The sequence below is a fragment of the Lygodium microphyllum genome, chromosome 12 (genome assembly GCF_053477565.2).
Source record: "Lygodium microphyllum isolate KBCC chromosome 12, Lygodium_microphyllum_v1.1.10, whole genome shotgun sequence".
In the NCBI taxonomy this organism is placed as follows: domain Eukaryota; kingdom Viridiplantae; phylum Streptophyta; class Polypodiopsida; order Schizaeales; family Lygodiaceae; genus Lygodium; species Lygodium microphyllum.
In genome coordinates, this window is record NC_141146.1 from 8,678,016 (window position 1) to 8,691,118 (window position 13,103).

The 13,103-nt window shown below is 41.6% G+C and overlaps 1 protein-coding gene across 1 annotated transcript; it reads left to right on the forward strand.

Annotated features, from left to right (window-relative positions):
* The first annotated feature begins 568 nt into the window (after positions 1-568).
* Positions 569-12,706, forward strand: LOC148027431 (phosphatidylinositol-3-phosphatase SAC1-like). The gene is made up of 16 exons (XM_087689117.1): positions 569-2,210; positions 2,306-2,510; positions 2,591-2,756; positions 2,941-3,163; positions 3,380-3,456; positions 5,385-5,569; positions 5,661-5,758; positions 5,951-6,084; positions 6,201-6,332; positions 6,686-6,974; positions 10,271-10,392; positions 10,495-10,605; positions 10,703-10,924; positions 11,252-11,395; positions 11,663-11,765; positions 11,924-12,706. The coding sequence occupies exons 1-16, from the start codon at positions 2,103-2,105 to the stop codon at positions 12,140-12,142; spliced, it is 2,538 nt and encodes an 845-aa protein (XP_087545243.1). The 5' UTR covers positions 569-2,102; the 3' UTR covers positions 12,143-12,706.
* Positions 12,707-13,103: the final 397 nt, after the last annotated feature.

Genomic DNA, 13,103 nt, shown 5'->3' on the forward strand with positions numbered 1-13,103 from the left:
GGCAAGACCTAAGACTTTGACGTCTATAGATTGTGTTGTTATTGGTTCTCTCCAGCCATATCTCATAGACCACACATGTGGAAATGCATTAAGCAAAAGTTGCTCGACTAGTAAGCCTTGTGAGTACCTAGTTTATCATCTTTGGCACTTGCTTTAGTGCATTCCTTTCTCGATGATTGCCAAGGTTTTTTCCCATTCGATTGCCGGTTGTTGCAAGAGATGTTTATGGAAGTCATAGGTGATCCAATGAGAAAAGGATCATTGGAAGGTCATGTGCTTATGCAACCAAACAAAATTTTCCATGCAAGGAGACCGAGAGTCAAATTAATCCACTTCCAGTAGGGACCGTCTGCCCGTTTGGCGAGGGCATGGAGGCTGGAATCTCCAATAGTTTGATTTTTCAATTATTCTAATCGGCTGTGATTTATCTTGTGCTGGGTGCCCAGAGAGTCTCTCTCTCTCTCTCTCTGGGTGCCTTCCTGCCTGTGCGGAGCCAAACGCAGCAGCACAGAAATAGCCTTGCTTTACTACGACTACCACCCACTACTACTACTACTACTACTACTACGGACAAAAAAGGGGAGGGGGGAAGCATGAGATCTCTCTCTCTCTCTCTCTCGACAGCACCTCAAGGCCACCCACCTCCTCCTCGTCCTGTCGCTCATCATCATCTCATCAGACGTGAGAGGCATCAGCGCAAAAAAGGCGCAGAAGCGCCATAGCCAAAATGCCATAGCCTAGCCGACACGGAAACACAAAGAGAGAGAGACAACTCAGAGTGCACACGCTTGCCATATCACACCACTCATATCACACGCGAGAGAGAGAGAGAGGCCGGTCCTTCCCTCTCTCTATAGTCAAACGCGTACACGACACCCCCTGTAGAGAGAGAGGAAGGAGAGAGAAAGGGCCTCAAAAACGAAGGAAAGGGTTTCCATAGCAGACAAATGACCGAGAGAGAGAGAGAGATAGAGAGAGAGCGCGCCCCATACAGAGAGAGTGAGAGAAAGAAAAGAGGACTCGAGAGTCGACACACAAGCCGTCCTCTCCCCTTTCTTCCTTCTCTCTCTCCCTCTTTCTTTTCTTCGTTTTCTGCTCTCCTGTTTTCTCTGCTGTTTCCCCTGCTGCCGCTCCTTCTGTCGAAGGGATTCCTCTCTCTCTGTTCCTCTTCGAGATTCCCCTGTTTCTCCCCCTCCCCTAAATCATCCCCTGCTTTCCATCACTCACACACACGCACTTACATACACACTCTGCTTTGCTGTCTCCGCCTGCACTCGGGTCAAAGGAGAGCCTCCCATAATGTCCCCCTTTTCCTCTCCATCATCATCGTCATCCTCGTCTTCCTCCTCTCTCTCCCACTGGCCTTGACCGCCCCCCTTGGAGATCTTTCATGTGGCACAATGAGCTGCTCTTGCAATTCATATGGCTGTTCCTCGCCGGCGGACGTGCCATTCAATGATACCTCCTGACCGTTCCCCTCCACAAACAACACACGCGAGGTTGGTGCAGGGGCCGGCTATCGGAGGTTGAAGAAACATCATCGCAGAGACGTTCTGCTTGGAGAGAAAACCGTCGCAGTCGTACGTGCGCTCGCTCTGTCAGTTTCTACTGGAAGTCAGACAACTTGTTTCGAAGAGAGAGTAGAGCATCGTTGCTTCTCAAATCGCTGTATCAAATACACGTTGATTAGGTCCTTCAGCGGGGCTTCTCAGCTCTTGGACAGGACAGTTCTGGATTGGGGCTCCCACAGCACTTGAACAGGACTATTCTTCTTGGATTGGACTCTCATTGGCTTTTGATCTGGATCTCTCCCTTATTTATAACAAGGCGCATTTCAATTCGAAAGCTTCGAGCTTTTAGAAGGCCTATGCGGACAGGCCAAGAGTTCACAGTATCTCGGCGTTGACTTCTCCCATTCTCCATTGCAGCATTCGCCATTGGTGTCACTGATTCCCCAGGACTCTTACAAATGGAATCTGTGAGTCTGTTGTGAGATGTAACAGTGGAAAAGCGTCAGATTTGTGCAGAAGTATTCAATCCCCTCTGTCTCTGGTTCGTAACTGTGCAACATTCAGCTGACTGGTTCACCAAGACTCGCCACCATGAGTCAATACTCCTCAATGAGGAAAAAACCGGTCGTGGAGAGTGATGTAGATTTGGAGCCAAACAGCTATTCTTTACAGAAATTCAATGTATATGAAACCCAAGCGGTAAGTATGAATTTGCAGTGATTCGCATGGACACCAATGAGCTTATAGTGGCCTCTTGACCTCCCAACATACTGGTACCTGGTTTTTGCTTGCAGAGATTTTACCTGGTTGGAAGAGATAAAAATAGAACTCGATGGAGAGTGTTGAAGATTGATAGATCAGAGCCTACGGTGCTTAACATTTATGAGGACCCGGCAATCTACACAAGGCAGGACTGTAATGAGCTTTTGAACAGGCTGGCAGAAGGCAACCGTTCATGTGGTGGAGTGAATTTTGTCACGAAGGCTTATGGGATTGTGGGTCAGTTTCTATGTTTTGATCCATGTTGAAGGCGTCTACATGCTCAGCAATGGTGCTTATTAGCTTGTGCACTCTTGCAGGTTTCATCAAGTTTTTAGAGCCGTACTATATGATCCTGGTCACAAAACGCAGACTAATCGGAAACATTTGTGGCCATGCCATTTATGGAATTGGTGAAAGCCGGTTGCTGACTGTACCTCATCCATCTGTCTTGACTAGTCTCACTGTTTCAAAGGCTGAGAGCAGGTTGATACTTTAGAATTTTAGAATTGCTCTTCAGGCAGGCTTCTGATAATTGTGTAGGAGTATTTAAACTTTCCTATCTCCATTTTGCTATATGGACCATGGTGCTCAGAGAGTTTTGAACTCATGCTCAGATCTCTTGCTTCAACAATTTCTTAAACATGTTTGAATGCATCTTTATTGGCAGGTATAGAAGGCTCTTTTCCTCTATTGATCTTACGAAGGACTTCTTTTATAGCTACACTTATCGGCTTATGTGGACTCTGCAAAAGAATGTGAGGTCGAGAAATGTTGAGAGAATGCCATATGACGATATGTTTGTATGGAACACCTTTCTTACCCATGAGATCCGAAGCCAACTCAGAAGCTTGCATTGGACAGTGGCACTAATTCATGGTTTTTTCAGACAGGTTCCTTTTTTACCCTTCAGAAAAAGCACTCACTGGCCAGCATTGTGACACTCAACACTCGCTAGTTCATTTTTAATTTTGCACTTACACAGTTGCAGCTTTTATTCCATTAAACTGATGGGGAATATTGTGTTTCAGCTGTTTCTGATGTGTTCGATCATTTTTATACTCATGAAATGGTCATATCTGAGGTGTTTGCTTTCTTGAACCATGTAGGTGAAACTGGTATGTGGGAATGCCAATTTTACTTTGACTCTAATTGCAAGGCGTTCCAGACATTTTGCTGGCACAAGGTACCTGTTGAACAAGAAATTGTTTAGTAACCTCTTGAGCATTAGTTGAAAGGATGGCAAATTGACTTTGGGGTCACATTTGAACATGGCTTACTTTATTTGTAGCTCTTGTTTTGTTTTTCTTCACTGTGGTTTTTTCCTGGGGATAATATTTGTGCATGCATGTATGGGGGTTTGTGTATTTGGGGTGACCTGCTACTGTGAAAGAAAGGTGGTAGTGTTCAGTTAGTTGTGTGGCTGTGGAGGTGTATTTGGGAGTTAAGAAATATAAGATGTACAAAGGCTCATCGTGTTTCATCATGTTTATTTTATCCAGGGCAGATTTTTTTGGGGTGAATTATGGCAGTTTTGAGAGAAAAGTGAAAAAACATTTTAGCTGCAGGCATTATTGAATACCTCCGATAAAAAAACACACACGTGTGCACACACATGCGTGCATGCATGCACCTGTGAACATGTGTACTTTTTTCTTTTTTTACTCTCTTGGTGTGACCATTGCTAATATAATTCAAAAATGTGTAAAAGGGGATAGTTCTCAATAGAAATTTGCATATCATCAACATAGCAGTTATCATATAGGGATTGCTGCGCATGCGTTTTCTTTTCTTTTCTTTTTTTAAAACTTGGTGTGACCTTTGCTATTGTACTTCATAAATGTACAAAGGGGGATAGTCTTCAAAGAAAGGATTTTCAAAATCCAAAAAAATTGTTGAAAATAGTGCGAAAACTCTTCCATGTGAGAAATTTGAAAATCACCAGTGCAGTAGGGAACATATAGAGGTTGCTGCAATCTGCAGCCAAAGGAATTGTGGGCTTGAAAAGATTGGGCTCCAAGCACTGATTATCTAGTCTATTTGAAGAACATGTATAATCGATAACATCGAAGAAAATCTGCCAAAAAGCCAAAATGTTCTGCAAATGTGTGGGAAGCATATGTAGCTAATAACAGGCACAATAGTCTTCCTAGTTTTAGGTGGGTGGGAGGTCTGGGTAGTAAGTGATAGACACACTCACACACACACATGAGCGCGCACATGCACATATTTTGTAATCCCAGTTTTAGGTGGTTTGGGTAGGAAGCCATGCACACATATTTGTAATCCTTTATACTACTGTGTGGGGAACTCCAAATGGGGTGAAAATCCACCATCAAAGTACAAAGACAACATAAACAGATTACAAAACCCTGCTGGTTTAGAGGCCAAGAGCAGAAAGGGGAATGTGAAACCTAATTGAATCAAAGAGTGGCGGCCAGAATTTTCTCTTGTTGGAACACACACACGCGCACGCACGTGTGCACATGCACATTTAGGCATGTCCCTCACAACAAGGCATTGCTGTCCTCCAAAGATGTGTGCAGGATTACATGAGAGCCATGTAGATGTGTGATACTTGGCATGACCTTGTGTAGAGTGAGAGTGTCCTTGCGAAGTCAAGAGGTGCAAGGACATGGTGACCAACACCATGTATATGCTGCAGAGATTTAAACCTGGTAGGAATAAACCTTACTGGTTTGCCTATAGTGGACATGGGTTTTGGGGACGGACAGAGATAGGAATTGCTATCCATGTCACCATGAGAGGGGGACTGTAACATGGGGATGGGAAGCTGAAAGATGGTTGTCCCATGTCAATTGGTGGTCGCTTTTGGCCTATCATGTCAGGATGAAATAGTGTTTGATTTGTTCCAAAAATAAAGGAAACCAAACTCATGGCTTGGCAACCTGTCGAAATCAGTGCTCTTAGATGAAGGCAAGGCATATTAATGCTTTAGAGGTGTGCATTCATTCTAAACCTGACTCATGGAAAGTGTGAGAATCAGTCCTTTGGAAGATGAGATCAAATTTCTATACAATACTTTTTCATTGAAGCACATGGAAAATGATCACATATGTGTTTGGAATAACTGTGAAGGTGATTATTTTGCAGGTATCTGAAAAGAGGTGTGAATGGCAAAGGCAGAGTGGCTAATGATGTTGAAACAGAACAGCTAGTTCATGAAGAACCTCTAGGCAAAACTTGTCAGATAAGCTCTGTTGTGCAACACAGAGGATCGATACCTTTGTTTTGGTCTCAGGAAACATCAGTGCTGAGTCCAAAACCTGATATCATTTGTAAGTACAAATTGAAGATTAACAACAGGTTTTGGTTCGGTGTTATCAGAAGAAAGATCTAGGGTTTCTAACTGAACTTACTTCATTGCAGTACACAAAAACGATCCTACCTATGAAGCAACTAAGCTGCATTTTGAAAATCTTGCATCAAGATATGGGAATCCTGTGATTGTTTTGAACCTTGTCAAGGTATACTGCATTTAGTTTCTAGTTTATAGGCAATTTTGGTTCGTCAGAGACTCTCAATTTTGGTTCGTCAGAGACTCTTACGCTATAGTATATCTAATATCCAGTATGCTCAACCTGTTCGTCTTATTTGACATTGTTGTAGACTGTTTGCTTTATTGGGGTCTCTAAAGTGGGTATTCTGGGGTATTGTAGACGGTGGAGAAAAGGCCTCGGGAGACCATTTTGTGCAGGGAGTTTGCAAGTTCTGTTGCTTACTTGAATCATCACCTCTCAAAATCAGAGCGCATAAAGTTTATTCAGTGGGATTTCCACATGTTTGCCCGGAGGTGTGGATAAGTGCTTGTTTGCTAGAAAGCATGACCTCATTGTGATTCCTTTTTTTTTTTTTTTTGGGTTTGCCTTCTCAGTGTTCAATCATGATTGCTTTTCATCTTGTCTGCAGCAAATCTGCAAATGTGCTCGAGGTTTTGGATTCAATAGCATGCGATGCACTAGACCTGATTGGTTTTTATTATAGTGGGAAAGCAAGGAGCATCTCAACTAATGATTTTCAAAGCTCAAATGATTCTTCAAAGTAGGTATGCTTGTGACATGAATCATGTTCTGATGCATGTTCACAATCTAGACTTTGATCTGATTATGATTATAATCCTTCTGAAATTGTTGTTACAAGAGTTACCATTTTACTTTTACCACTTCAATGGACAACCTCAAACAATCTGATTTTGATCATATTCTCTTAGCCTAGTGTAAGCTTGCCACCATCTTGTGTGATACAGTTTGAAAAGGTTCTGCATGGTCTACTTCTTGCAAACATGTAACTTCTTTTGATTTATTTACAGGATTTGCTTCATTCAAACTTAACAGTTGACAATTCGATGCTTCTGTCTTTTTCTGGTTCTCACAATTGGACTTCTGTGTTTGCAGTCTTATGGAAAATCTGGTGGAGACACAATTAAGTGATGGGGAGGTCAATGGACAGATGCTTCAACATGGGGTATTAAGGTCCAACTGCATTGATTGCCTTGATCGCACAAATGTTGCACAATATGCTTTTGGATTAGCAGCTTTGGGGCGACAGATGCATGCACTTGGTTTATGCAGCATTCCACGGGTCAGTTCAGAAAGTGGTCTTGCTGTTACGCTAATGGAAATGTACGAAAATATGGGTGATGTGCTTGCTATTCAATATGGTGGTTCAGCTGCTCACAACAAGGTGAATTTCTTTTCACATACTGAACTTAAATGATCTTTGCAATAGCTAGTCTGGAAGAAACTTTGTTTTTGCCAAAGAATCAGGACAGTCTTGTTGGAAATAGTACCAGTTTGATTATGGGGCCTGTTAGCTGTCTCATGCTTTGGGAACACTACAAATTAGAGAATAGCTGAAATAGATTCAAAAATAATATTGTTTGAACGAGTGGCTATTAATGTAGCCAAATATATCAGATGTAGCTTGATAGTGCTAGGAATAATATAGAAAATTCAAGTGAGCAGCATCACATGCCTTTACAAATTGTGTTTTATGTATAATCATTACAATTTCTTCTCCCACTTCCTAGGGTAATCTGCATTAGTGAGGAATAATCTATGTTGTGAAACTCTTGCTTGAATGATACCCAATCTTCTGGTGCTTTTTCCTGAACCAAAATATTCGTCCTCCATTGTTGTGCATCTGCTTTCAGGAAAGTAGATGCTGAAGCTTTCATTTTGTATTGTATACCATTGAAGGTCTGAAACAGTACTGATTGTCCTCCCTCTTTGTAATCTTTTGCTTTTTCTTTTCGGAGTGAGGTGGTCATAGGCAATTGGTTGCAAGAATGTAGACTGACTTTCACTACCAACTGCTTGATCAATATTTCCAACCATTGGTGCTGAATTTACATCACCAGATACTGGTACAAACAATCTCTGTGGATGAGGTTGCATCCCAAACTGAAAGCCCGACTTAGTGCTCACATTCCCATACATAAGAGTAGATGTATGCTTGCATACTCAAACACGTTCCCATTGCCAGTCTATCTATTCACCCATCACCTTGAACTTGGCCAACTGTATATTGGCTGCCATGGCCTGGAACAGATAGCTTCCTTCAAATAACCTGGATGCACAGATGGTGGCTGAACTGCTTGCTGTATGTGCTACACTTGCTGAAAATTATTACTCTGTCCATTGACCTCGGCACCAAATAAAAAGGTAGATTGTTGAACTGGAACACTCTGCAGTGGTGGGACCACTGTTTGCTATCCAACTGCAGATTGAAATCCAGTGGGCTGTCTTGCAGCTACACCAAGATCCTGGATTGATATATCCTGTTACCTCCCCTTTGTTGGTTTGAAAGAATCCAACAATGCAGCGAACTCAGGGTTCTTCATAAGCTGGGCAAAAGTCTCTGATGTAGTAGAGAGCTAAGTAAACATTTCCACTGCACTAAGGAGTTGTGCTTTGAATGCAGCATCATCATCTGCATTAGTAGTTTGAGGCTCCCTAGACTGAAGCAACATCATCCATTTGGTCCTCATGCACTAGAGGACCAAACTCCCATCCCTCCCATGCATCATCAGCATACTAAGATACATGCCGTCCAGTAGATCTTAGTACAATACCTGCTTTGTTCTGTGTGAGACATCCTGCTTGAATGCTTTTTCTGTTTGGCTGAATATAACATGTAGGTGCTTGAACCTTGAACTGCAGACTCATCTCCTTAAGGAAGTTATTCATGTCCTTGTAAGGAAATCGTGAAATCTATGGTTGGTATACCAAAGGGCAATGAACTTAAACTTGCAAGTACTTGATCTCAAAAATGAAAATTCAGCCACAGAAGAGCAAATCAAATAGTGGAGTTAGAATGCTCTTGTGCTTGGACACAAAGAAAGATTGGCTCTGAAGCTTGGCACCCCTTGCTTTTCATTAAATTTTTACCAGTATAATTGTTTTTGCTCAAAATCCCTTGATCACTAGCCTTCCAAACTTAGCCCTTAGGGCACAAGTATAGTACACACTGCTCATAGATCTGTTGTGCTCTAGTACATGCATGTAGTTGCTCTCATCAGACACGCACAAACTTACTATATTCATTGTTTAGAATGCCATCCCTATTTTTTAGGATTAGCATTTTTATTTAGGGATTTTAAAAAATTTAGGGACCCTCCAAATATGGGTATCATTGAAAGTTCTTTTTAAGTACATTACAAAAATAGTGTTGCAATTCTTATAGGAGTTTTCTATGTAAATATATGTGCGCCAACATATGCACATTGTACAAATTTTCATGATTATGCCATCTTGCTGATTGTATCTATCTATTATGGCAAATCTAGCCCACACTTCAAGGCATTAATCCTTGTCGTGTGCGAGTTTTTGATTTTTGGTCACACATGGCCAATGGGGTCATATAGATGGAAGTGTGTATTGTCTTTCTTCTAATCCATTGTAGGGGTCCATGATAATTTGTGACCACTCATTAGTGACCAGATGTGATGCACATTTCTACATATCTTTTAATTACAAAGAAAACAAATATGATAAATAAGTAACTATGAAAATTAATTAGAAAAGGATACACGTCCTTTTTTTGTTGTGTTGCAGCATCTAATAGCTGGACAGATGCATGCTCTTTTCTTTGTTGTCATCATAAGACCCTTTGTGACTCAGTTGAAAATCAAAATACTTTATATCCTGCAGAACAATTTTCACAAATTGTTAAGGATGGAAAACACACACACACACGCGCGCGCGCATGTGCGTATGCATTGCCATCCTTGTAAGGTGCTTTGGAATTAAATCAATTAGTTGGAAAATCAGAACATTTGATTTCCCTTCTATCACTTCTATCTTTCAGCTTTTTTTATAGTGATGGAGGATGGTAAATTTATAAGAGAAGCTGCATTTGTGAGTTTTTGGTGCCAAAGCAAGTCACACTGTGTATGTTTCAGCTCTTTACCTGTGAACACAGGTGTTTCAGAGACTGTATTGCAAGATTGGTTTGTGAATAACTCTACATGTTGTTAGCCACATGTAAAGGATACAAACGTTTGTGGATTAAGCATTTAGGCACAAAAGAAGAGCAAGTCCAAGCACTGGCTGGAAACAAGTAGATCATGTTGTGGTTTGGAGGAGTTCCCAATGTCGCCAGCAACTAATGTACATAGAAAACCATGATCCATGCCTTGAAATGCTACAAAGATAATGTGTTATGTCTAGCCGGGAGAGATGATTGCATATCTTCTAAGTTACCTGTCTTTTTCTCCTGATACCTAGAGAGGAACCTGCTAAGAAACTACTAATTTTCTTGTGTGTAGGATTCTGGGAACTGGTAAATGGCTGCAGTTGTGTAGCTATGGATGATTATGGTCAATGTTTGTCTACTAAGTGATTTTTGTGAGCTATAGATGATTTTGGTCAATTATGTTTAGATGTTAGTGATATTGAGCTGCAGATCTGTGTAGCCATGGATGTTTCTGGTCAATGTTTGTTGAGATCTTATTACTGATTTTGTGATTTTGAACTCAGGTTTTTTCACAACGGCAAGGGAAATGGAATGCGACCATCCAGTCCTTAGAGTTTTTTAGATCTATTCGACGGCATTATAACAATGCCTGTTTGGATGGTGAAAAGCAGGATGCTATAAATATGTAATGGCTTTATTGTTTGGTTTTGTGCAATGTGTTTTTTAAAGAAATTTCTCTAAGCTTTCAAGTTTTTCACACTGACTTTCTTTCCTTCCCTTGTTACAGATTTCTTGGGCATTTCCGTCCAGAAGTTGGTAAACTAGCTCTGTGGCAGCTTGATTCTGACAATCACCTGCAAATACGTAGGGCTGGAGATGACCCTGCATTTGATCCAAGGTAATACATATGATCATACTTATTGCTGAAAACCTGGGTACCCATTAAAAGCTCCTGTTTAATACTCATTCCTTGAGGGATTCGCCTTTCTTTTCAGGTCTTCTTTCAAGAGATCCTTTTCGGTTGGGAATATGCATCACGAAGAAAGTGGTACTGCTATTCTCCCAGGTGTGGTCTCCAAGTTGGATCACAATATAGTGAAATCAACCCACACAAACAAGCCTGCTAATGGTTTTGCAAAGAGAGGTCTAACAATCAGTGAAGCTGAGATGAGGAAAGGCTTGCTGGATGAACAAGATGAGGGCTTTTCTGATGTCAAGTAAGGGATCCCTTATGCAAGTGATGAGAATTGGTGATGACTGATCTTCCTGCCTGGAGGAGCTCATTATGTTGACTATAATTCTTGGTGCTCTCAAAATTTCAATCTGCCTTTAGTACTTGTTTCCTTTTTCTCATGGTTTTTCCTTTATTTTGGAGCTTGTTGCCATCCCCTCATCTTGCTGTTTGTTTATGCCTTCTTAGATTGCGAGCTTTAGAACCTTATCTGGAACTCTTCTTTTTGCCTTTGACTTGTGCCTTGCATTGTAGTGGTAAACGCAACTCTTTGGTTAATGGGGATGATGAGTCTGTGAACTTATGGCTGCAGGCATGATGAAGCGCACCCTTTTACCTTAAATAGTGCCTACGGTTCACTGTACAAGTCTGCAGATACCCGTTGCCTTGGTGATTGTGCTGATGTTGACTGGCTGTCTTCGTCTGGTAATTCATGCGAAGAGGATGCACAGGAAAGGTGAATCCTACATTATTGAAATAAAGCTTTCCTGCCAGGGCATATTAAAAAAGTGCTAGCTGTGGTTATTAGCATGTCCTGTCTCTGAAATGCAGTGTGTTCTACAGGCTTATACTGTGGGTGGCATCAACTTTCTTTAATTATGCATCTTTGTGTTTGCCAGCACTGTTGGAATCATTCTGTGTCCATCTGTTTGGCTAATTGCACACTGGTGTTTAGTTTTTGCATAATGTTTGTTTGGAAGCTGACCTGGTGCAGACTTCACAGGCATTCAGTGACTGCAGCAGAGAGTGACAACTGGCCTGGTAGTGGATTTCTTCCAGGCACCAGTGAAGAGTCAGAGAGTTACCAAAACAGTGAATATTTTCAGGTAACAGTGCAGGACCTCTTTGCCTATGGGTGGTTGTTCATGGAGTTGTTTTATGTATAACTGTAGTGCTAGTTTCCAGTGGTATTGCATACACGTGGATGCTTTGTGATGAGCTCAATAAAAATGAGCTGATTTTAAGGATGTCACTCGTGTTCCAGGACTTGACGGAGGCATTGTTGAAGGCTAATGCCAATGGATGGAGGTACAACAGGGAAGAGCAAAGGGAAAGCTCTGAGGACATGGATACTAGTGTTTTGCAAGAAGAACTAGATGTTGGAAGTGGTATTATAAGAATCAGAGCAGGTGCAGCTTCTCTTGGGGTATTTTCGAAAAGCTTTGTGGAATGGATACATAAAGGCGAGACGCTCTGCTATTAAGAGTCCACAGTTGATTGTACATTATTAGTGTGCTGTGGAAGCGGAGCTAGCAGGCAGCTACATGCAAAATGGCCAAAGATGAGACATAATTTCTCTTCATGCTAACAATAACCGTTTCTTGTATGCTAATGTTCAGATCTCCCATATTGGGATGTTCGTGCTAACCATGGCTTGGCATAATCAAGGTGCCAAGGAGGGCATGCAAGCCATCTGGTTTAGATGCAAGTCTGCAGAGGGCAAGTTCTAATTCTGATTGGGTTGCCACTTGCTCAGTGAGTGGGACAAAGCGAAAGAACCATTACAAGCTCGTCGAGTTCTGGCTCGCAACCATTCCCTTCGATGTCCATATCTGACTCTTTTTGATGCTTCAAAAGCATTTGTATACCTGATAACTGTTAACTAACTGTGGGGTTGACTTATTTGTTTATGGTCACAAATTATGCAGGATGTGTTCAGATTTCTGCAACTCTGATTTCTGCAAGCTATTATAAGCTTATTGTAGACAGATTCCTTGATGTAAAAAATGATTATTCCCTCAGATAATGTACTAAACTGCTTGTGAGATGTGGGAGTGACAGTTTTGCCCCTCTAATTTCTTGTGTGACATTCAAGAAATGTCACACAGAAACCTACGGAAACTGTTCATTCTTGTAGGTGTCTGTGGCTTTAATAGAGCATGATGAGTCTCGGTAACCGTTGTCCTTTGCAAAATACTTACAATCAAGGTAATGTGCTGTGAGATGTAGGCTGGAGTTACTACGGGCATTCAGTGCAAGTCCTTGAGCACCAGTTGTCTTTTGAAATGTGCTGTGAGACAGGCTGCAGTTACTATGGGCATTCGGTGCAAGTCCTTGAGCACCAGTTGTCTTTTGAAAGGACTGTAATAGTCTGATCAGAATGTGGAGTGTTATAAGCCTCTAAGCATGTTGTCATTTGGTTATCAGTTGAGTGTGTTAAAGTG